This window comes from Calidris pugnax, unplaced genomic scaffold (assembly GCF_001431845.1).
Source record: "Calidris pugnax isolate Ruff unplaced genomic scaffold, ASM143184v1 scaffold132, whole genome shotgun sequence".
In the NCBI taxonomy this organism is placed as follows: domain Eukaryota; kingdom Metazoa; phylum Chordata; class Aves; order Charadriiformes; family Scolopacidae; genus Calidris; species Calidris pugnax.
Window position 1 is genome coordinate 1,551,913 of NW_015090910.1, and position 25,110 is coordinate 1,577,022.

At 42.6% G+C, this 25,110-nt stretch overlaps 1 protein-coding gene across 1 annotated transcript in view; it reads left to right on the plus strand.

Annotated features, from left to right (window-relative positions):
• COL12A1 (collagen, type XII, alpha 1) overlaps positions 1–25,110 on the plus strand; it is a 121,089-nt gene that overhangs the window by 637 nt on the left and 95,342 nt on the right. The window contains exons 2-13 of the mRNA XM_014949335.1: positions 3,184–3,291; positions 11,131–11,247; positions 11,962–12,105; positions 12,984–13,040; positions 13,484–13,747; positions 13,867–14,031; positions 14,478–14,651; positions 15,214–15,504; positions 15,729–16,331; positions 17,910–18,182; positions 20,766–21,038; positions 22,053–22,325. Of these exons, the coding sequence (XP_014804821.1) occupies positions 3,219–3,291; positions 11,131–11,247; positions 11,962–12,105; positions 12,984–13,040; positions 13,484–13,747; positions 13,867–14,031; positions 14,478–14,651; positions 15,214–15,504; positions 15,729–16,331; positions 17,910–18,182; positions 20,766–21,038; positions 22,053–22,325 (2,707 nt within the window). The 5' untranslated portion in view covers positions 3,184–3,218. The remainder of the gene's footprint in view (positions 1–3,183; positions 3,292–11,130; positions 11,248–11,961; positions 12,106–12,983; positions 13,041–13,483; positions 13,748–13,866; positions 14,032–14,477; positions 14,652–15,213; positions 15,505–15,728; positions 16,332–17,909; positions 18,183–20,765; positions 21,039–22,052; positions 22,326–25,110) is intronic.

Here is a 25,110-nt window from a genome sequence, read left to right on the forward strand (position 1 = left end):
GGCGATGTCCCGATGGCCCGGTAGCGGTGGCCCGATGTCCCGGTGGCGGTGTCCCGATGTCCCGGTGGCGATGATGTCCCGGTGGCGATGATGTCCCGGTGGCAGGGGGTCCCTCCGTCCGGAGGCTCCAGGCTACGCCTGCAGCTTTGGCAGGAGCTCTGGCTTCCCTCCTTTGGGTGTGCAGCTGCCGGTGATGCTTTCTCACCTTTCCAGTTTGGTATTTTTTTTTTTTTTTATTAATACCCTTTAATAGTTAGTGGTTTTTTCGTTAAGGCGAGTCCTCCCAGACGGACCCCTCGCACCGGGAGCTACGGGAACCCCAGGCGCCTCCTCCCCTCCACAAGGTGCCTCCGGAGCTTCATCCTTTCTCCTCCTCCTCCTCCTCCTCCCTTCCTGCGGGCCCGACGGCTGCTGCTGCTGCTGCTGCAGGCACCGCCGGAGGAGCTGCCCCCGCCGCCCTGCAGCCGCCCCCCAAGGTCTGTGCCCGCGGCAGGAGCCGGGGGGTGTCCCCTGCCCTCCCCTCGGCTGGACACCCCCCCATCCGCCCCGCGTCGCCTTGTCCCGGCCGGGCAGCCCCTTCTCATGCACCTCGGGCAGCGCTGGGCTGGCACGGGGAGGGGGACGGAGCGTCCGTCTGTCCGTCCGTCCGTCTGTCCCTGCAGGCGGGGGGGGGGACCGGCGGAGCAGAGGAGCCCCCCGAGGTGGGCTGCTGGCCCTCCGGCCCCGGGGGAGGCAGGGGGGAGCCGGGCGGGAGGGCAGGGGGAGGCGGCGGTGGCGATGGCCCGGTAGCGGTGGCGATGTCCCGATGGCCCGGTGGCGGTGGCCCGATGTCCCGGTGGCGGTGTCCCGATGTCCCGGTGGCGATGATGTCCCGGTGGCGATGATGTCCCGGTGGCAGGGGGTCCCTCCGTCCGGAGGCTCCAGGCTACGCCTGCAGCTTTGGCAGGAGCTCTGGCTTCCCTCCTTTGGGTGTGCAGCTGCCGGTGATGCTTTCTCACCTTTCCAGTTTGGTATTTTTTTTTTTTTTTTTTAATACCCTTTAATAGTTAGTGGTTTTTTCGTTTTTTCGTGTTTTTGTTTTTGGTTTTTTTTTTTTCTTTTGGTTTAGGTTATTCTTTTTCTTTTTGAAAGCGGTATCTATGCTGCACTGGGCGGTTTGGAGATGCTGTGGCTAAGCGTTGGTAGCTGAATTAGGGTGAGATTGGGGGGGCACTGGTGAAAGAAGCCCGCTTTTTTTTTTTTTTTTTTTAAAGTGGTCTCTAAAGATCAATGAGAAAACCTTTAGTCCTGACACGAAGTCTGTTTGTGTCCCTCTTGAGCCAGAGAGAGAGAGAGGAGCTTTTCCTCTGCCGCCTCCAGGCTTGCCTGCACACCCCTAAGTTTGCCAGAAGGAAAGGAAGTGTTTCTAGGTGGGCGAACGAATGGTTTGGCTGAGACATTTTACTTCATGAAAAAAAAAAACCAACCAGAGCAATATCAGAAATGGTAGACCTGCAGCAGAAGTGAACTAGGTGCCTTTGTGAGGTGATTGATTTCGGTTGCTCTTGAGAAGGATCAAAAGATGGCACTCCAAGCCCACACGAGATTTCTGGGACAAAAAAGTCCATTTACATTGAGTTTAGGCGACGCAGAAACTGGCTGCAGACCGGGGTGGATGTGCTCAGGGGTGGCTGTTTCCCACGCGGAGGGAGCAGTGATATTGATTTTGGAGCTTTCAGGACAATTTGATGCTAACCTTGGTCTGTCTTGTGTTAGTGTCAGGGAGTCTTTACAGTCAGTATTACTCTTCTGTTACCCACCGGAGGTATCGCTGGGCTGAAACCATTGCTTAGTTTTTCCTTTGAGCTCCTGGTGTTTTTCTGTGCAGTAAAGGCATTTGGCTGAGGCGAGTGTATACAGCTGCCCGGCAGAAGCCTTTTAAAAGTTCAGTGTCAGTAACTGGGAAATTCCTGGATCTCCGTAGCGTCTCGATGTGCCTTGCTGGTTAGTTCTCTAGGTGGCAGAAGAATATTATTTTCCCCTTCAGCTGTTTCTGCGGGCTAATGATTTATGTATTTTTCTTTTGTTTTGCTCTTGGCACCTTCCCGATAAAACTTGTTGCCTAATTGCTTTTGGAATTCTCTTTCCTCCAGCCTAATTATGATATATGATGCATTTATGACTTTATTCAAACAAATTACCCCTCCCCTACTTCCTAAGCTAGAAAACCCCAGACTTCAGAAACACTTATGTGCGTATGTGGTGAGGACTGTTCATATTAGCCCTTACTTAGACAAGGAAATTTGGAAGTTTTGCTGGAGGAATTTGGGGTGATTTGACATGAGCTAGAGTATATAGTTAGGAAGGGATAGCTGCTTGCAATTAGGAACCACTAACTTGGCCTAATCTCACCAGTTTTGCTAGACAACCTGCAGTGATTGTGAGACTCTTTTGCCTGCCTGCTTTTTACAGTGTCTTTTAAATCTATTTTCTCTCAGGACGTGTAAATGAATTATCAGATGTTGAAACATCATGGCTAGACAGACGTGTCAAGTTTCAGTTGTGTTACACACACTTCTGTATAATCTATTTCAGACCTTCAAGAAATGAGGAATAGCACATTTGTAGGCAGAACCCCTCCAAAAAAAGTTTTATTACAGTTTCCAAGCTGCCTTGAGACCACTAAAACACAGCTAACTAAGTGCTTCAGCAGTTATGAAAAAGGAGCCGAATAAAATCCCCAGCTGAAAGAGCCATTTAGTTGATCCAAGGCAGGAATGACCTCTGAATTAGCTATCATCGCACTCGGCGATGAAGTCATGGAGCTCCCTCCTGGCTCCTGCCCCTGCGGAGGCTCGGATCTTCACCACGCTTCCTTGATCAAATTAACCCCGAGTAGGTTAAAGCCGCGGGTGCTTACCATGATTGGAAAGGGTTCAGCAACAAAAGGCACATTATTGCGAGACGAGACTCTCCAGTTAGTCATGCAGGTCTGTCATCCTCTTGGACGGCTTTCAAGTCTAGAGGTTTCAACCTGGTCCCGTGGGTGGGGGGCTGGGGATAAGGGAACAAAGTGAAATCCACGGTTCGTCTTTTTTTATGTTTCATGAATACACCCACGCAATCCTCTAATCCACGCGTATCATTTCCTTCTCCTTTCTCTTTTTTTTTTTTTTTTTTGTTTTCCCCTCCCCATCACTGCAGATTCATTCATGTTGTTGTGATCTGAAAGGGCAGAAATGAAGACAGCGCTGTGCTCGGCAGTCGCTGCTCTGTGTGCAGCCGCCCTCCTCTCCTCCATCGAGGCTGAAGGTAACCTTCCCCTTCCCGGTCCCCTTGCCCCCCGTTGTCCCCGTTGACCACCAAACCTCCCAACCAGCCTCGAGCTACCGGCTCTCTCCCTCTCTGTTTTTTTTTGAGTGTAACTACCTTCGCCTTCTCTCTTTCTCTCCTTCAGAGAAACGCCTCTCCTTCCTTGCCCAGCTCCTTCTGTGTTCTGTTTCTCCCGGCTCCTCAGCCGGACCGTAACTCCCTCTTCTCTGTCTCTCGGGTGTGCTGTCCACACCGTCCCGCAGACAGGACACGGGCCACCGGCCAGCGTGGCCACCTGGGCCCCCCGAGGAGCCCCCTGCCATGGCTGCCGCCGGCGGGCAGCCCGGCATGGCCGCTGCCCCGCTGACGGACGGAGAATGGCTGGGCTCCGTGCTGTAGAGTCTCGATTAGTTATGTTGAGAGAGGAAACGAAAAGAACCCAGCAGCACCCAACAAACCCACAACTCTGAAATAAAATGCTCCCACAGAGTCTGGCTCTCTGCGCCTGTGTGTTTTGTCCGGGCTGGACCCTCTGCCATCGCCCCCCGGCACAGCGGCCTTCCCTGCTCGACCGGGCGACCCCCAGCCGAGCCCTGGGCTGGCCTCACCTTCCCTCGGGGACACATCAGCCTCCGTGGTGGATCTCACCTTGGGGACACCTCCAGGGAGATGCTGCCAGCGCCATGACATATGTCCTGGGCACTGCCGAAGGGTGGTGGGTCTGGGCCAGGTCTTGCTATGGCGGCTGGGGTGTGCATGTGGCGCCGTCACCCCCAAAGAGGCCTGTCTTCTCCTTCTCCTCCTCCTTGCAGGGCCTTGGCCCAGTCCCCATGGACATTGAGGTGTCTCAACCTCAGTGTCCTGCCTTCAGCTGCAGGGACGAAGACCTGGGGAGAGCCATTGGGGCCATCACGCTTGCCATGGAGTGGCTCCAAATGGCCTGTCCCTGGTTCATTTGGCCTCCACGGTGGATTGGCAGCAAGCGTGGGGGCGAGCTCCCCTCTTGCCTTCTGTGTGAGCTGCGTGGCTTCGGTCGTGGTGACGATACTTCTGCCAGGGGAAAATAGAGATGGCGAATGTCCTGCGCTGAAATGACTTGATCTGACCTCTGGGACCTGACTCCATCGTAGGGTGAACCCAACCACTGGGTGAGAGCTCCCCTGGATTTGCTGGAAGAAAAACACCCAGAAGCCAGGGTCTGCTAATTCAGGGTGGTTTATTTTTTCTTCCTTTCCTCGTCTTTCTGTATTGAACTGAAACAAATTCTTGGATCGTGGCCTGCTGCAAACTCCTGTGTCTGGACCTGGTCACCTTGGCTGATGGCTACTAAAAGCCTGGCGTGTCAGAGACACATCTGGGACACCTCCCCGGCAGCAGTGCTTGCTTGGGGCATGCAGATATAAAAAGTACACTGGCTTTCTGGAAAAAAGATGACATTTCTGCCCGTGGTGCAGCATCTGGTCACCCTAGGAGAGGATCAGCCTGCTGCCTCCCTGTTGTGCCGCGTTGTTGTTGGCTGAGGAACCGAAAAAAGGTCATTTGAAGTCATTTCAGAGTTGCGTTTGAAATGCAGGACACCGCCGGGGCAGGGAAAGTGTATGGTGTTGATGGAGGAAGGGAGTGGATGTGTTTGTGTGTCCTTCCCCATCTTAGGAAGGAGCTCTCTCTCAGAGCTGGAGTAACGTTGCTGTTGTCCCGCACCACTGGTTTCGTGTAAGGGGTAGATTATTTCAAAATGTAAGTGAAGGTGTTTTATGTAGCTGTAGTGTGGACTAAACCAGTCGTAGCTTGAGTTCTGTTAATGAAGGCGACACAAATGTATTTGGAGAAGTGCACAGTGATTTTATAACAACGAAACTAGATGTGTGGCCAGACATGCTGACCAGGTTTGTTTAGATGTGATGTTGAAGGAAGCACCATTGCTAAGGAAAAGAGTGGACAAAGCCTGATCTTGTGAGTTGCTGGGTGCTTCTGGGCAGGACTTAACATTACTCTGCATTTGGAAATGTGTATTGAACAAAATACCTAGTTTACAGTGGTCGGGTTTCTACGAGAAACTTCTCCTAGCTCCAAGGTTTTGAAAAAAGAGCAAAAAAGTGTCTTGAGTAGGAGGTACAGTGAGAAATGGTGGTGCTGAAATGGAAGGTCACAGTCAGGAGTATCTTCGCACTTGCACCGGTGGGAATTGCTTTCGTAGAGTTTTTTTGCAGTGTGTTTTTTATTTGCGCTATACTCTTCATCCTGCACTGTTTTAATTTTGTGCTTCAATTTGGCATCGTACTGTAAATTGCACGTTGGATCTTACTTAAATTAGTTCTGGTAGCTTTACAGCTTAAATCCTATCTATGAAACTGACTTTCTCCTGTGGACAGTTGTCCTTTTGTCTATTTTTCCAGCTTTCAGATCACATTGTGGCAAAGCTGTCCCCCCACCAGTCAGTCCTGTATCTGTCTCTTTCGTTTTTTGCCATCCTTTGTTTTGTTTTTGTTCCTTTGGCCCTCTCTGGGTTGTTCCCAAGAGGCGCAGTTTGAATTTTCTTTCCCTGAGGTGTGGGTAGACACTTGGTGGGATGAAAAAGTGAGAGGAGGATGAGGGAGAGGGTCATTTGATGTGGTAAAAGATTGTTGATGTGGAGTGGGAAGATGGAGTGAAAGCAGAGGGAAGGAAAAACTTAGTTCTATTTTTCTGCCTTCCTTCAGCTTTCATTTTTCAGCTTCCCCTGGGAGTAGATCTGGTGTTTTTCTGATGCTGCTGCTGAGAGATTCCTAAATCTTCCAGGATGAAGCTGGTTCTTGGTCAGCATCACGGCTGCTCTGCGAGTCCTTCCCCAGAGCCCTGCCCTGTTGCTGCTGGCGAGGGAGGGAGCTGCAGTAAGGATGTTAGAGCTTTTCTGGGGAGACACAGCAGCACAGGGGTTTCTGGGGCATTTGCTGCAGCAGTAGAGGGGGTAAAACCAACATATAGTCTAAATGCATCCATGGCATTTCGCTGGGGAAGTTATTTGTTTACCTTGGACAAGGAAGATAATCTCTTTTCGTGCTCAGCATTTTTTCACTTTTCTTTTAGGGTAAAATTCTCCTTTTATTTTGCAATCCTTCTGACGTCTCTCTCTCAGCTTAAACTTCTTTGCGCATGATGCTACGGTTGATGCTCTGCGTCGTTTCTTGCCTTTTTTAGTCCAGCACTGCAGCACTCCAGTGCATTCCATGTGTGTCCTCCTGTCAAGATTTACTTTCTCTCACACTATTTTTTCCATCTGTGATCACAAAGACCCAAGGGGAAATCTGTGTCCTTTTGCTAGATAAGATTTCTTTTTTCCATTATTTTATTAACAGTTAAGCGAAGTAGATTAGCATGCAAATAAACTGTTATAATCTCGAGGTGACGCTGGGATGATGTCATGGCTTGTGCAGTGTTGTGTTTCCTCATACAGAGGGATTTTCAAAGGCACAGGAAGGGAATGAGGGAATCATTGGTGCTGTGTGACCTCACGGAGCGTATGAAGATGCTGACTTTTCAGTGTTTCAGGAACTGGTTCAGACCTAGAGAAGTCTTTTGTAGTTTTCCAGGCTGGAGTTAGGGAGGGAGGATGCGACTGAGCCAAACATTATGTGGAAAAGGCTTGTCAGGTGAAAAATCTGACTCCAGGACGTGCAGTACAATGAGTGACAAATAATGGCAGTTATAGAGGATTAGGAAGTTTCTCATGTAATAAAGCATGTGTTGAATGGTTTAGAAATGGTCCAGAAGAGCTGAAACTTTGAAAACTAGCCACCTATTCAGCTTTGGAACTGGTTGGTAGGACCATTATTTTATTGCATTTTTGGTGTCCAATTTCTGTCTTTTCAAGAAACTAGCTCTTGATTTCCAAGTTCCTAGAGGGAGATCCATGTGGACTGATGTGTGAAATTGAAATGTGTATATACATAAATAACTCTCTGTTTTTCCTGCTGTTGTTCGAAGCAAAGGCGTTTTGACCTCTTCCAGCCTCAGCAGGGCTTATCTCAGGAAGAGCAAGGCTGGACTTACTCTTCAGCTTCCGTGGCCTGTATGTTATTTTAACATGGGCTAACATCTTATTTCACATGCTAATTAGAGCAGGTCTTTTCTAGTGATGGATGTACAGGTTTTATTTCACGTAGGGATTGTGGGTGGCAGCTGCTTCCAAGTGATACCACTTTTGAGCCTGGTTCTAGATTTAAATTACGTGATCTTCTGATTATATTTGAATTCTCTCCTATTAAGATATTCATTGGGATCTTCTAGCAGCCACATTGTGTTATCGGTAAAAAACCTGTAGACTTTGGTATATTAGGTTTGTATTATCTGTTAATTCAAGTTGGTATAAGACATACTTAGCATGAGAAAGATACCTTGCTCTATATTTTTTTTTCTTCAGAAAATACACTGTTATACGTATATCGAACACAAGGAGTGGCAATGAATTGAGTATATTGTGGCTGATTTTTGTCTTTCCTTTGTGCACATTTGATGGAGGAAGTTATCATGTAGTTCTAAGAGTGGTGGCAATTAACACTGCGCAAACGTTATTGTCATACAGAAGATTTATTATTTTTTTTTTCCTATGCTGGAAAGCTGTAGGGGAGCCATACATTTCCATGGCATTAAGGCAATACTGTAACACCATGAAGCGTTACCGTCATGACCTTGGCAGGCCAGCGAGAGGTTTGGGGTGGGTTTTGGTGGGCACAGGGTCAGACTGAGCACCATAGGGGCAACTTCACTTAGGCAAGTAGCCCCACATCGAGACCACTTGCCTGAGTAAAGCTGCTCTCATGCATCAGCCTTGGTAGAGTGGGGTTTTAAGGTTTGTCCCTGCAATGGGACTAACTCCCACCCCAACCAGGGGGAATTTTTTTCCTGGGAGTCTGGCTGGATTCCGTTTTGCAGATGTGTTATCTTCCTGCTGGTGAATTCCCCTCTGGAAGAAAAAAATTCAATTGGGCAGAGTAACAGTTGCCCTGGGATTGTCACAATAAGGGTTTTATCAGCAAAACGTTTTGCTGTGCTTCAGGTGGACTCACTGCTCTGAGTCCTGTAACCGTGGTTCGTCCTCTCCCTGCAGCCAGGGTCACAGGGGTGAAGTCTTCCCCACGAGATGGCTGGGGATGTTTCGTAGGCTCTGTTGAGTATCCAAAGATCATCTGGAAGATGTTTTGACGACACTGGATCCAAACTGGATTTTTTTTTTTTGACTCGGGCGAGGTTCCTTGTTGGTTTCAATGGGAAAAGTATCCAGTGCTGGAGTTCGCTAAGCCAACCGCTGGCTGAGTGTGAATGGATTTAGAGAGCAGCCACCAAGAGTGGGGTTAGGTGTGGGGGATAACGTGACCATGGTAAAGGGAGTGGAACCTGGTGGTCTTGCCAACAGTGGGGGGCTTTAGGGATGATCTAAGCAAACGTGTCAGGAATGACATGGGATGGCTGATCGTGTCTCAGCCGTGGGACGGAGTAGGGGGACTTTCTGAGGTCCCCTGCAGCGCTCTTCTAAAAGGCTGTGAGCACCTGGATGAACGGATACGCCACTTATCTCTCTATGGGCTGTCCTCGTTACCTGCCAAGATCCACATCTGAATTTTCATGAAACGGATTAAAAAAAAAAAAACCTTTACAATGTTAAAGCCTTTTCCTCACAGTCAGTTTTTTCAGTTTATCTGGAATCCGGTCATTTGGATATCAACAAGTTGGGCTGCTGCTGTCCTTCAGCAGCTAAAGCCCAAAGTCTCTGCTGCAACATGCCAATTTACTTGCAAGGTTGGTGGTGCTATTTTTTCCATGTACTGAATTTTTTTTTTTAAAAAGCATGCTCAGGTCAGTTGTCTCTGCCTTTGCATTAAATTTGTCCTGAGCCATTGCTACTGAAACAATATTTTATAATGATATTCTTATCCCCTGGATGTATTTTACTATTAACACACGTTGCATGATTTTGACACTAAGTGACTACCCTGCTGTCTCTAGCGTTGTGATACTTATTGACTGTCTGAGGAATAAACCGTGCATGCAGGTTAATGCTCTAATCTCACTGCCTGTGTATGGACAATAGGAAAAATAACATTTACTCCAATACTAGCGTATCTATTGTATCAGTATTACAAAGCCATATTATCCTATGGTTGGAAATTAGAGTAAATTAGAAGGAAAAAAACCCCAACAAACTGCCTACACAATTGGTTGCCAGGTTTTTTTTGAACTCAGCGGTACTTACTGCAATTGGACAATGTCTTTTCATAAATGTTACATTCTAGCATTTATTCCTTTATCTGCTCTCTAAATTATGTTTAAAACTGAACCAAAATCTGACATGTGCTGGAGATCTTCCAGGAAACAGAGAAGATCTGTCTGTTAAAAATGCCTGCAAAGTGGTCTCGCAAGTAGTTAAGGAAAGTATGGCTGAATCTAATCTTACTTTGTAGACCTATTTAAACAATAATATATAATACACCTACCATGCACTGACAGTGAGTCAGTAAAATACTGCATGAATGAGCATGACGATTTTACAAGGAGAATATCATTATAAAATATTTATGAAACGTCTTTGTGTAATGAACCTTGTACATGGAGGCTTTTGTCCATCATGGGAAGCTAAAAAAATAATAATCAACATTTCATTTACATATGCATGATGCTGCAAAATAGTGTATGTAAACTATTTCTCTCTGTACTGTTCAATTACTTCTGTCATCAGCTCCTACAAGTTTTATTTGCAGTCATTTGTTCAGGTCACTGGTGCCCTCCTTGCTGTTTTCTATAAGTTCTGTAAAATAAATGTCCATAAATATACTTTGATGTTGTCTTTTCATAATTAACCATTGTGTTGTTTGGAACCATACTGGCATTTTATGTTAAAATGCTATTACTAGTATGGGTACACCTGCTGCAAAGGGAACATGAAACCAGCAGTTTACACCTCTGAAATTGTACAGAAATCTGGTGTAAACGGGGAGAATCTTATTTTTTTTTTTTTGTGAACTTTCACATCAGCTCAAATATTTCAGCAAATTGCAATCATTGCTAACCCCATTTATTATCCTTCGTTCCTGAGTTCTTTGCAGCCATATGCAAAGTATGTCACTTTAGTGGCTTCCAGGAACAAAGGGGTGGAGCTGTCCCTATTTTGAAATAAAACGATACATCAGTATATCGTTATTACTGATATACATTTTACATGTATATTCATATCTAGACCCCAACAGAAATTGTTTTACGGATCATTAAATGCCCAATCTTTTCCAGTATTCTTTAGAATACCTTTTTTTTCTCTGCCAAGTTTCCGCATTCAGTGAAATTGATAAGAAATATGGCTATGCAGAGACTATATCAAAAAGCCGATCAATTCTTTGATGTCTAATTAAGAAGAGTACTGTGTTCTCGATGTCCTAAATGATCTCATGGTATTGTGAGCAGGTTGTGATTTGGCATGCTTCTACGGATTGCACCCAGCATGTAAAAAATTTCCTTTAATTGTTATGTGAAATGTTTGCATTATGTGGTGATTATCTGTGAACTCATTGTACATGTACCCAAATGTGTTTTCTATTGTGCTTGATTTTGCTGGCCATTCTTGAATGTCTTGGCAACTCAAGAAACATATGTTCTGTGCTGTCCTCTGTAATGCGTATACTCTTTGATGTTTTGTCATATTTTGTCAGCTTTTATTTTACTCTTTTTTTCCAACAACATATCTTTATATTTGTTGGAAACAAATTTATGCAAAGACAATTTTAGTAAGCTTTGCTCAACATTATTTTATTTATTCATTTGCCAAAGCTTGTTCAAATTTATAAACATCCACCTGCTATAAATCTTTTGCAGTTAATCCACCGTCAGACTTGAATTTTACAATTATAGATGAACGTAATGTTCAAATGTCATGGAAAAGGCCACCAGATGCAATAGTGGGTTACAGGATAACAGTGGTCCCAACAAATGGTGAGTGCATTGAAATTCTGTTATATGTCATTAAATTTTTGGAAAACTGGGGTTTATTTTCACTTATATCTAGCTTAAGTATGAGAGTAGCCATTGACGTCTCCCTGGAGTTTGTGCTGGAGACTGGACAGCAGCAAAGAGCACACAGGGAGGAGCAGTGATTGTTCCAAGTTGGAGTTTTTTCTTACCATAGCATTTATCCTTTGGGGGCTGCAAGTAATAAATTCTGGATGCCTTTCCTTTGCAAGGAGCAAAAAGGAGGCAGATTCATCACTCTGCTCCTCTTCTTTACCTTAAAGTTAGAAGAAGAGTTGTATTGTGCTTCATCCAGGTGCTTCTCCCAGGGGAATTATTGCATGTCTCAGGCAATGCTGCAGACACCCATTATTCTATTGCCCTTTGAGAGATAATCAGCATAAAAGAGAGATTGGATCAGAGCTGGACCGTGATTTGTTAGATGATAGTACATGTTGTGTGTGCGTTTTAAGTTTCAAAGTTCCTGGAATCTATAAAACACTGCAGAATTTTTTTTTTTCACTATTGAAAACAGGTTAGTTTGAAGTTTCACGTTTCAAAATTGGTACTTCAGGAAAAAAGGAAGTGTATTGTTCTAAAGTTCTCATTGGAATTTAGATAGATAGGTGATTCTCTGTTCTTGTCATTGATATTACGGGATTTAAAGGCTGCATTAACTGTTTTATATATTTATTGCAGATGGGCCTACTAAAGAGTTTACTCTTTCACCTAGCACTACCCAAACTGTCATATCAGATCTTACACCTGACATAGAGTATGTTGTATCAATAACTTCATATGATGACAGCGAGGAGAGTCTACCTGTTTTTGGCCAATTGACAAGTAAGTACCCGTAATAACAATTAGAGGACTGCATAAGATAATGAAGTGGTCATCCACAAAACTTGGCTTAGTTCCAGTTCCTCAACCGGAATTGCCACATACCTAAACTGGGATCAAATGTAGTATCTGAGCAGCCCTTTTCCATTAAGCATAATTCCTAGTACAAGCAGAGATAATTTGCAGCAGAGAAGAGGAGAGTAACATAACATGGATATATCGTGTCTTTGCAGGAGGCTCTTTTGAACTAAACCTACTTTCTGTAAACTGCATCTGCTGAAGTCAAGGGGAAGACTCTCATTGACCTCAGTAACAAATTAATCTGACTGGTTTACTGGGTGGGGGGAAAAAAAAAGGCTGACTACCTTCCTCAGACAATAAAATGTGACACAATATATCTATATTATTCCATAATAAAAGATGGAATTTAAATTTTTATAATTTATATTTAATAATTAAGTAAAGACAAAAATAAATTTAATTAAATAAAAGCGTTAAGCACAGCAGACTGTCTTCTATGGCACATTTTGTTGCATGTCTCGCAACGGCAAGAAAATGGCGATGAGTTCCCCTGTGTGTTAGAGAGGGGTAGTACTGGCATTTCATCTGGGGATGTTGCAGTTAATTTTCAGGAAATTACTGTACAAGATGTACAAATATAGAGGATTATTAATTATTTGCATTGTCTGTATGTTGTGTTGCCCTGAGTGCTATGTTGTCAAATGCATAACTACAGTGATGTGTACGTAACTTGCATTTATGTTTTCGTGTTCTGAGACATGTCAGATTTATGTCCCTAATTCCCTGCATGCTTTTCTTTGATGTTTACAAATTTAACCTGATTTCCTCCATTAATTGTCTCTATGTTGTGCTTTGTGCAGTTCAGACAGGTGGTCCAGGGGTACCAGAGGAGAAGAAGGTTGAGGCTCAATTGCAAAGTAAGATGTTTTGTCTTTCAGCTTACCTGACATTTTAGAGATGTGAGGTCTAGCTCTAAGGCCCTTTACTGTTACACCGTGTTCCTGTGTCACCTAGCAAAGATATTCACTTGTAAAATCGTCCAGAGTTAAGGAAACTTGGAAAGGGACTGGGATGGAAGGAATTCATAGCCCCATTGAAAAAATAAAGTGCAAAGTTGGTACCGAAACTAGGAATTTAATGCAACTAAACTGAGCAAGTCCTCAAGTGTCTTAGTCCTATTAACATAAGACATTGTGCTGTGGATAAAAGGCGTTTCAGAAGAACTTGTTCTGCTGTTATGGGGAGATAGAGATGCAAAGCAGAAATGATAACACAACATAATGTTCCTATAATGTCAAACTGCACAAAAAGTTTTGTATGTGAGTTTTTGCTAACAGATATTTTTTTTTCTGGATTTCAGGATGCTCCATAAGTGCAATGACAGATTTAGTTTTCCTGGTAGATGGTTCATGGAGTGTAGGAAGAAATAACTTCAGATATATTCTGGACTTCATGGTTGCTCTTGTATCAGCTTTTGACATTGGGGAAGAAAAGACAAGAGTTGGAGTTGTTCAATACAGTTCAGATACAAGAACAGAGTTCAATTTAAATCAGTATTTCAGAAGAGGTGATCTTATTGATGCAATTAAAAGGATACCTTACAAAGGAGGCAACACAATGACAGGTACAGATTTCCCACAAACCTGTTTATTCAGCATCTCATTTTCCAATTCAGATTTGCTTCAAATCTGAAGCCTAATTCATTCAAGCCTAATAAAACACAACTTGTGGTGTGGTTTTTAGGTGAGGCTATTGATTACCTGGTTCAAAACACCTTCACTGAGTCTGCTGGAGCAAGAAAAGGCTTTCCCAAAGTAGCAATTGTCATTACGGATGGAAAAGCTCAAGATGAAGTTGAAATTCCTGCAAGAGAGCTTCGTAACATAGGAGTGGAAGTTTTTTCTTTGGGTACGTTGAGGTTTTTTTGACAATTGAAAGATTAACATTCCTAAAGAAGGAGCTTATGTGTTTTACAGATTATGTGTTTCAAGAATTTCACTATGCCACTCTTTCCATGGGTAGGCCTTGAAACGGGTCGTTTATGCCCTCCAGAGTGGAACATAGTAGTTGTCCTAATTTGACAGTAATTCTGTAGCTCCTACGTGAGGATTAAGATGACTGACAAGCATAATTGGCCTTGTTGAAGATACCACGTTATTTTCTCAGGTTGAAAATGGAGTATGTCACTTCATTGCATTAATCATTAATTTGTAGCTTGATTATTGATGATGACAGAAGACAGAAGTGAATTAAACTCAGCTTTACCCCAGAACATTCTGATACTTTAAGAACATATTTACAGGAGTCTGTATTTTATGGCCACTTAACACAGTCCTGTCTATTGCAACTTCTAGGAATCAAAGCAGCAGATGCAAAGGAACTCAAGCTAATTGCATCTCAGCCTTCACTGAAGCATGTGTTCAACGTGGCTAATTTTGATGGAATTGTGGATATACAGAATGAAATTATCTTGCAAGTGTGCTCCGGTGTTGATGAACAACTTGGTGAACTGGTTAGCGGAGAAGAAGGTGAGATACTTTATATAAATGGATTTATTGACTTCATTTTATTCTTATGCGTGTTTAAGGGGCCATTCCTACTTCCTTTGCTTTATTTCTGGAGTTTGATCCATTGTCTCATGAGCAAGCATGGAAAACAGGTCTCAGCTTTGTGCATTTAAATGTGGGAGAACAGAATGTGTGACGTCGTAGATTTGGAATAACTCCATTATTCCATCTTTTCAAGGGCAACACAATGACGTGCAATTATCAGAGTCTCATAGAGTCAGTTTGAACACAGGCATCACTTCTATGGAAAAATGTACTAATGGGAAAAAAAAAACTGCTTAGTGAAGGGGCAGAATATGTAATAGGTTAAGAATCAAGGAATGAAAACTGGAGAATGCTGAGAAAACACAGATGTCGACCTGTATTTGTAATTCACTTCTGTTTATTTATGCTAAAAAAAAAGAAGTGATTTTTAGTAAAGATTAAGCAAAGATGACTAAATTTATTCCAGAAATAAAAACCTGGAAGGAAATCTGTTTATAACTGTAATTAATATTTTGGGTTTGCTTTTGATTTCTTTTAGTGGTGGAGCCTCCTTCAAACCTGGTGGCCACTCAGGTCTCCTCAAAATCTGTCAGGATCACTTGGGATCCATCCACCAGCCAAATAACTGGCTACCGGCTGCAGTTCATTCCCATGATAGCTGGTGGAAAACAACACATGCTGAGCGTGGGTCCTCAGACCACGGCTCTGAATGTGAAAGATCTCTCTCCAGACACAGAGTATCAGATAAACGTTTACGCAATGAGAGGACTGACCCCCAGTGAGCCAATAACCATAATGGAAAAAACACAACAAGTAAAAGTTCAAGTGGGTGAGTTAGGAGCTACTGTGTTATTTTCACACAGTAGCTTTTTGTTGTTTAAACCTCTGACGCTTGTTTTAATATCATACCTTTGTTATTTATGAGAAACAGCTTTACTTAGAACGATTTGTTTCCTTTATAAGCAACCGGGTATGATATTCGAACTGCGGATGCAATTGTAATGCTCTGGCTATTGAATATCTGTTTATAGTGGTGATTCTTTCTCTTTACAGAATGCTCACGTGGTGTGGATGTAAAAGCTGATGTTGTGTTTTTAGTGGATGGTTCCTACAGCATCGGTATCGCCAATTTTGTTAAAGTAAGAGCCTTTTTGGAAGTGTTAGTTAAAAGCTTTGAGATATCGCCTCGAAAAGTACAGATAAGTCTTGTCCAGTACAGCAGAGATCCCTATATGGAGTTTTCTTTGAACAGATACAACAGAGTGGAAGACATAATTCAGGCTATTAACACCTTCCCCTACAGAGGTGGATCTACCAACACAGGCAAAGCCATGACATATGTGAGGGAGAAAGTATTTGTTACCAGCAAAGGATCAAGACCAAACGTGCCGAGAGTCATGATTCTTATCACTGATGGGAAATCGTCCGATGCTTTTAAAGAACCTGCAGTAAAGCTGAGGGATGCAGATGTAGAAATATTCGCAGTTGGTGTGAAGGACGCGGTGCGTACGGAGTTAGAAGCCATCGCCTCACCTCCTGCCGAAACCCACGTTTACACAGTGGAAGATTTTGATGCTTTTCAAAGGATATCCTTCGAACTTACACAGTCTGTCTGCCTACGGATTGAGCAGGAGCTGGCTGCTATAAGGAAAAAATGTAAGTAACTACTATTACTTAAAGAAATGTAGAAAACGCGATGAAAAAAAAGATTGGAACCAATGTTTTGTGCCTAAAGAATTGATATTGCTGAAATTGTCCAGCTACAAATGATAATTTTAATAGCTGGGGATTTGGTTCTCATTTTCAAACATATTAAAAAGCAATGGGGAAAATTAATGGAAAAAATGACATGAAAAAATTGTTGGAGAATATTTTTTTCCCTTTGCCTCCTAGGTACCTAGAGAGCTATTAAAGTGTGTGTCTACCTGGAATGACTTTAGTGGATGTGCTTTGCTCTTACACTCACTGTCTTGAATAAAACAGTTGCTTACTAGGGCCATTCTTCTTAAGCTGCCCAAAATGAGGCAGCCAATCTAAGCGTGTCTTTTAGAATTTCAAAGGCGGTGGGGCAAAGCCAACACCTCCAAAGGGTGATGTGAGTAATTTTTAGGGTAGAATTAATGGCCCTCTGAAATGCGCTCAGACAAGACAATTTGAGCCAGCAGATTCTCAGCTATATTAATCTTGATCTAACTGTAAATCTGAAATGAAATAGCACATGAAAGTCTTCACATGCATCCAAATTTGGTGAGCTAGGATAATGTTTAATATTTGAAAGATTTCTAAATGACCAACTTTTGGTCAGCGAAAGTTACTCAGGATGAGTTGCACCCTCAGCATCCATACCTATATTCAGTAGAGCACTAACACTGAATAGTCCCCAGTATTGAAAGCCCCACTCTCTTTAAAAATAAGCCTTTTGTTTCAGGATAGCTTTGAGGAACAAACCAGCAAAGCAGCCTTTGTTTTAGAGGGCTCAAGCAGTCTTAACCTCCCCACTGTTAGGCTGACTAGGCCAAGCAAAACAAGTCCAGGATGTCAGGTTTGTGTTTGTGCCTCATGTCAAGTCCCTTGTTTCCCCTTTGACTCCATTCCTGCAAAAATACTGGGATTTATTTTGTCCTATTTCTAATCTAGATCTGAAAAAAACCCCAGGATTCTTAGTTCCCATTGAGGGCATAATGTTACTGCTGTTCATGGGAGATGTGAAAGAGGGAACCCAATAATCAGATTTTAACTCCCAAGGATTCTTAGTTCCCATTGAAGGCATAATGTTACTGCTGTTCATGGGAAATGTGAAAGAGGGAACCCAATAATCAGATTTTAACTTAAGTTTTCATAAATACATTTTTTTTTAGATGGAATTTTCTAAAAACCATTGTGTTGGTGCTTCTACTTGTTATTTTTTGAGGCAACCTAGATATGAGCTTCATGAAATTTGGTAGCTATAAGCAAGTATAGAAAATACATGCTGTTGCATGTGCAGCAAAATACCTGTTCAATTGCAATAAATCAAATGTTGTATGCTTTGAGGCAACCTAGATATGAGCTTCATGAAATTTGGTAGCTATAAGCAAGTATAGAAAATACATGCTGTTGCATGTGCAGCAAAATGCCTGTTCAATTGCAATAAATCAAATTATTGAGGGACATTTTTCATTTCATTTAGAGATTTTTGTGTTAAAAAATATTCAAGCAAGTGTACCTTATCTGTGAATTTTTATTTCCATACAGCTTACGTGCCTGTAAAGAATATGGTCTTCTCTGATGTAACATCTGACAGTTTCAAAGTTAGCTGGTCTCCAGCTGGATCTGAAGTTCTGTCCTACCTCATTAAATATAAAGTAGCAGTTGGTGGAGAAGAGTTCATCGTTTCAGTTCCAGCTTCAAGTACCAGCTCAGTTCTCACCAACTTGCTCCCTGAAACTACTTACGCCGTCAGTGTGATCTCTGAATATGAAGATGGCGATGGCCCTCCCTTGGATGGAGAGGAAACCACCTTAGAAAGTAAGACTTCCTGTTATTCCCAGGCACAAAAGAGTGAGACATTGAAATAAGAACTTGCTTTGAGAGAAGGGGTTTATGTGGAACAGCCAGCCAAGGCTGAGAAGCTGTACTGATGTGCAGGATAAGAATAAACATTGTTGTCTCTCAACACCTTGATAAAGATATAAAATTCCAATGTTAAATTATTAATATTGGATTTTATTTTCCCTGAAAGTTGGATGGATGCTCTGTTTCTTTGCAGTGGCCTGTATTTGAATGAAGTCAATAATAAATTCATTGGCTTGTATTAATCTTACTGTACACTGGAGTTGGACTAGGTGACCATTGTATGTCCTTTCCAACTGAACTATTCTGTTCTATTTAATAGTTATGACTCTGATGCAGGAATGCGTGTTGGCTTCAATACATTTAAAGTCAAGCATATTGCATAGGCAGTTACATAGGTAATTGTATGTAACTCGCCATGTCTACATTTATCTTACATTAAAAGAAATTCTGGTTTATGTACCATGTGTACATGTATGTACATATGTAATTTGCTGTGTCTACACATGTAGATGTGTAGACATCTACCTGTGTAATTCCCTTTGTCTACATCTTTCTTGCATCAAAAGAAGTTCTGTTTTATGTACCACAGGCTTAAAGGGGGCTGAGTTTTTGGTCAGCTGTCTCCCATCAGAACTTCATGGGTCTGATCCAATAACTCTTACTGATTCAAAACTTCCACTGATGTCAGTGTGAGTTTCTGTGATCAGTGGCTCTAAATTTAAGTGTGGCAGCTGTACTTCTTCTTGGTGGAGTTACCACCGTGCATTACCACTGATTTAAAGGAGAAGGGTGACAGAAAAGTTGATTTTCTATTTCAGTACTCAGTCTAGCTTAAATCATGCATTTTAAAATATTGATCCACTCTTTTTCATTATTCCATGCTGTCATTTGTGACCTTTGGTGACGTAAATGGTTCCAAGGAAGCAAAAGAAACAGCATGGAAATTTGTTAATTGCTCTTTCCTCTTAGGACTGATAGAAATAAACGCTTGCAAAATAGCTTAGTTTGGATGTTAAGGTTGGAAGATACAATTTTCACTGCTGGTGTGCATATTTCCATGACTGTACCAGTCAGAATGTTTTGGCCACACAGAACTTTCCCTTAAGAAAACAGACAAACTCTTGGCTGATTGAACACGTAGCTTGTGAGCGTCAGGGACAGAAGGAATAGCTTAAACAAAAATAACCAGTGTTCCCATGTTGCAGCCGGTACTGCCTTCAATAATTGTCAGCATCTTGATCTGGTGAAATCCCAATGTGTCTGAGAAGACAGAGTTCTTCTGCAGTCATGTAAACCTCAGCAGCACTCCATGCAGATCAAGCTGGCAATCTGGGCCAGGCAGCTTTCTTGGCAACAAACTTCACGTTCAGGCTTTTAAAGAATTTGAAAGTATTGTGTTTCCTATTAGCAGAAAACAAGTTGGTTTCTTCAAAACTAGAATTATTAATTGTACCACTCTTAATTGCTCTACAGACCTCTAACATGTCTGTAATTTAACACTGAAGAACAATACTTTTTGGCATTTAGGGTTCCATCTGAATTATACTTTGGACAGTGAACAAAAACCACAACTTTTTTTTTGCCTAAATGACAATGCTACATACTGCTAGGCAACTTGCAGGACAGTAAATAGACCTTAACACATCATGGGAGAGTCAAGTTCTTCTTTGGTGTCCCCATTGGGTTCATAGGAAATGACCTGAGCTGCTGTATCTCTTCTCAAGGAGCTTCTTAAGTCATTGACCACAGTTTTTCCTTAATTTCTGCTATAACAAGCTAGTGCTCAGCTTTGAGTTGTGAGACTTCATTCAGAAGCCTTTTTTTAAACATCAGATGCAACTCGTATTACAATGAATATATTTTTTGTTGTGAGAATTTAAGTTATGGCAATAGAATTGTTTTGGTGGCTTTTGTGTTTGGTTTTTTTTTTGTTTCTTTTTTTTTTTTTTCCTTTGTTTTAGTGGTTTTTTGTGTTTTTTTGTTTTTGTTTGTTTTTTTTTTTTTTTTTTTTTTTTTTTTTTTTTTTTCCCTGTTGCATTTTCCTTGGTTATTCCTTTAAGATAGGAGAGCTGCCTGTTGCATTTACCTTGGTTATTCCTTTAAGATAGGAGAGCTGCCTGTTGTAGTTGGGTGTCTCTGACAAGTCCATACATGGAGGTGGTGCAGAAACAAATGGCCACAGCAAAGAAACCTCTATGATTTGTTGTGTTAAGAAATGTCCCCACTGTGCTCAACTGTCCCTGACGTAGTTCAGTTCTGCTGTTACTGCCAAACACACTCAGGCCATGTTGAGGTTCAGAAGTGGTTGTATATACTGGAATGAATGCATTTTTGGGGACAACTTTGTTATGCTGCTGGTTGTAAGTGGCCCTAAATTTTCAGAAATGACTCCTGGTTTATGTTCCTTAGAACAGTGGGAGGGCAATATAAGGTGTTGTTTTGGTGAGCTAACAGAATGGTTGGGATGCTTTCACTTCAGATACTGCTTGATTAAAAGCAAATATTTACAAATTATATGCTTGTATTTTTTTGCAGTTAAAGGTGCTCCTCGAAACTTGAGGATAACAGATGAGACTACCGACAGCTTTGTGGTTGGCTGGACTCCAGCTCCAGGGAACGTCCTGCGGTACAGGCTGGTGTATCGGCCGCTGCCTGGAGGAGAAAGGCGACAAGTGACCGTCTCGGCAAATGACAGATCCACCACTCTGCAGAACCTGATCCAAGACACAAGATATGAGGTGTCTGTCATTCCCGAGTACCAGTCTGGGCCTGGGAATTCCCTGGTTGGATATGCCAAAACCGATGAAGGTACAATGCTGTGAATATAGTAAGCTTGAGAAGAGCTCCCTGCATGCTGGTATATTCCTACTGAAAAGAGAATAGCCCATATTGGCCGTATGAACAGGGAATTATAAAATTACTCAAGCCTAGTTGAGAGGTAATTTAAGACAATAAAATTTATTAAAACTGTAATATTTCATTTTAAAATACAGTCTAGACCTGCAACACCTCCTGTGGCAGAGTAACTTGGGTGAAAAATCTACCTGTATGTTTAATTAATTGTCCTCATGATTCTTCATATTCTCAGTGATATAAATTATGTTACCTTTCAGCATATTCAGACGCTGTTTGACCTTTGTTCTGAATGGCTAGCAAGGAATGAATGAAGCATTTAATTTACTGAAGTTATCCCTGAAGCCTTAAATTGTATGAAAATGTATGAGCCTTTAACAGGTATCATGCCTAATTAAACAAAATCCGAAGATTAGAGAGACAGTACGAATGTCCTGGTCACCTGTGAAACTTCACTGAGATTCTAAATACAAGAAATCAGAAAAGCTACCATCAAAAAGAACTCTGTAGGAAAACATAATATGTTAATTTCACAATTCATTGGTGATCTGTGACTTGATTCCACAGACATTGACTTCACCACATATCTTGGCGTGTTGAAGCTGAGCATATATTCAGGTGCTAGTATGTCTAAGTGTTCCGGGATTTCTGTTTTAACAGAAAAAAATAGGAGCACAAAAACTTTATTGGGCATTTTTGCACAAGGAGGGTGGGGATGGAACTGTACAATCCCAATTACAGTAAACTTATACTGCAGCAGTGTTAGTGCAGGCCATTCAGGAGTCATTTCTTTCCGCGTTAAGCCGGATGTTGTGGTAACCTAAAAAATAAACCAAGAAGTGAACAAACCTGTTTTCAACATCTTTTGACACAATTATTTCTTTCCGCATTAAGCCGGATGTTGTGGTAACCTAAAAAATAAACCAAGAAGTGAACAAACTTGTTTTCAACATCTTTTGACACGCGCAGTCCGAGGACATCCGAGAAATTTGAGAGTTTCTGATGCTACGACGTCGACCATGAGGTTGTCTTGGAGCGCTGCTCCCGGGAAGGTGCAGCAGTACTTCATCACCTACACCCCGGTGGCCGGAGGAGAAACCAAGGAAGTGACGGTGAAAGGTGACACCAACTCCAAAGTGCTGAAGGGCTTGGACCAAGCCACAAGGTACACACTGACTGTGTCTGCCTTGTACGCCTCCGGAGCAGGAGAGGCCCTTTCTGGAGAGGGAGAAACTCTTGAAGGTAACTGTTTATTGTTTCTATACAGCCGTTCATTTATTTGATCGATGTTTAGGGTGTCTTAGAATCATAGAATTGCCCAGGTTGGAAGGGACCTTTAAGATCATCTAGTCCAACCATCAACCTCACTCTGATAAAAACCATCACTAAACCATGTCTCTAAGCACTATGTCAACCTGGCTTTTAAATCCCTCCAGGGATGGTGCCTCAACCACTTCCCTGGGCAGCCCATTCCAAGGCTTAATAACCCTTTCCGTGTCAAAATTTTTCCTAGTATCCAACGTGAACCTCCCCTGGCACAACTTGAGGCCATAAAATGAAATTGTAATTTGTACTAAAATTGTACTGTCTTCCTGAGTTTTCTGTGCAAGTAAATATGTGAATGAAAAATAGACAAAAAAGACATTCTCCTGCTGTACAGGGATTTTCCAAATCTACTGTCCGTCAGAGAAAACAATGGGGTCAAATCAACTGGTTGCAGAGAGGGGGATCTGGGTATCTTGAAAAAGATTCCAGAAGCACCAACCAAAACTGACTGTGCTTCCACACCAGCCTCAGTGAAATATTTTGTCTTATATCTCTCAATATATCTCTCAATATATCTCTCAATATATCTCTCAATATATCTCTCAATATATCTCTCAATATATCTCTCTGAGCGGTTTTAGTGGCAGATTGTTCTTAGTGTAACTTAGTTTAATTAAACTAAGTGTAAACTTAGTTTAATTGACGGGGTTGATGTATCTCATCCATTTGAAAATTTGCAGGGTCTCCACCGTACTGAGACTGAAAGATCTTCAGGGACCATTTTTTGCAATAGAGAAGCAACATCTAGTCTAGGCGTAGGGATAATGAATCATATCCTGCTTTTAACTAATAGGAGTAAGAACTTGGAGCAGAGCATTAACAGAATGCTGGCAAAAGCGTTAAGTCGGGGCCAAAGACGTTCTTATAAGGAGGGGAGGCTGCTCTCCCTCTGCCTTTGAGCAGAGAATTTCTCAAACTTGCTCTCTGGGAGCATTCTCGGTGTCATCTGTTAATTGTCAAAGGGCAGGGAGAGCTGCCTCCTAGGCCATGAAAGGAAGTGTGACCGGGCTCTGTGCTGGCCAGGTATGTATCAGTAAAGCCTGGCGCTGCAGCCGTGAAGCCGTGGCACTTGAAAACATCTTACAGATGAATTATGGGGAATTAAAAGCCCTCCATTGACGCTAATGGGGTTATAGTAGGGATATACTTGGCTCTCGGTTTCTCCATCAGTTTAACGTTTTATTTATAACACGGGGTAGGAAACAAACCAGAAAACCTATTTTAAATAGGAAACTGTAATTAAAATAAATCAATAAACAATTCGGTTGCAATAATTCACCAATGCGCTGGATTCATCCCGCTAAAATTTAGGCACTTATTTGAACACTGCAGTTTGCAGCACGGACTCTCAAGGATTCTTCTGTGATTAATGAAGAAAGGCAGATACTTCCAGGAGGCAGGTAGTCCATCTGAGATCTCATTTTTCCATCAAAGGAACATTTCTCTGCCCATTGACTATAGAAGGAGCAACTGAGAACTCGCCCCCAAGCCCCTGCCCATCCCACTGCTTAAATCTCAGGCACTGAGCCAATCCAACCTACTTTCTCTGATGGCTGCTCCCTCTCTCAGTGTATCAGGCACCACCTCCCCTGCTTTCAGTACCCATTCAAGACCCAAAATGCTTCTCTTGTGGGAGAAAAGGATCTGTCTCCCTGCCCACAACACTGCTGAGATCTGGGTAAAGGAGAAGAGGTAGCTGGATTCTGCCTATATCCTCCAGAAAAGCCAGAGGTGATCAGGACTTAGTGAAATTACCTGGTGGTGGTGGTGCTGCTGCTTCCTTTTGTATGGTATTTATTAGGTCTAATGCTTTTTTAGGGGGAAGAGGGAGTATGGAGGTGTGGGTCTCACTCAGTCCTGGGTGAGTCTGAGCTCACATCTCCACATCCCAGCAGATTCACAATACTTTCTTACCTTATCGAAGCATAAAAAGACAAAACCTGTGAGGAAAAAAACCAGTAAATTAAGACTAAAAGGGTTGCAGTTTTGGAACTGAAAGGTAACATTCGAGCTTCAAGGCTTGGTATAGAAGCTTACTTGAAAAAAAAAAAATGAAGTTATGCTGCCTATGAAGCTAAAATAAATACAGTTGGACTTGGCTGAAGTTACACAGGTCAGTGAAGTGAATACTTGACTAACTATTAGCAGAAATAACTTGTCTGACTGAGGCTGGGAACGGGACAGATCTTAACTCCTGGAGAAATAAACTTATCAACAGTCCTGACAAAAAAGCTGTGAAAGGAAGCATGAAAAAGTAGTTAGTGTTTCAGTTAGTTTTTTCCGTGAGCCATAGCGTCTGAGCAGCAAAATAGTGCAGTGTGTGTTTTTCATTGCCAACGGCACCGAAGCACCGAGCACCTAAGGGTTTTCCTGTGTCGGGAATCCCAGTGGGGCTTACTTGATGTCTTCATCATATGGATTCTCACCAAGTCCATTCAGCCAGACATGCCATAGTTTCTGGCCACGTCAGTTCGTCCTTATATCAAGAGCTAGGCTTGGGATTGCCTTTCGAACTGGGACAGTTGTTAGTTTATGGTACTGGGACGTAGTCTAAGAGAAATCAGTTTGGGAGTAGGGAAAATGAGAAAAGAGGAGCTGGATGCAGAAGTGTCTCCAGCAATTGTATAGTCAAGGTGCAGGGAATGAAAAATCCAAGCTCTCAGATGTTACTGGAATTTTACTGAGTCACTAAATGGTCCCC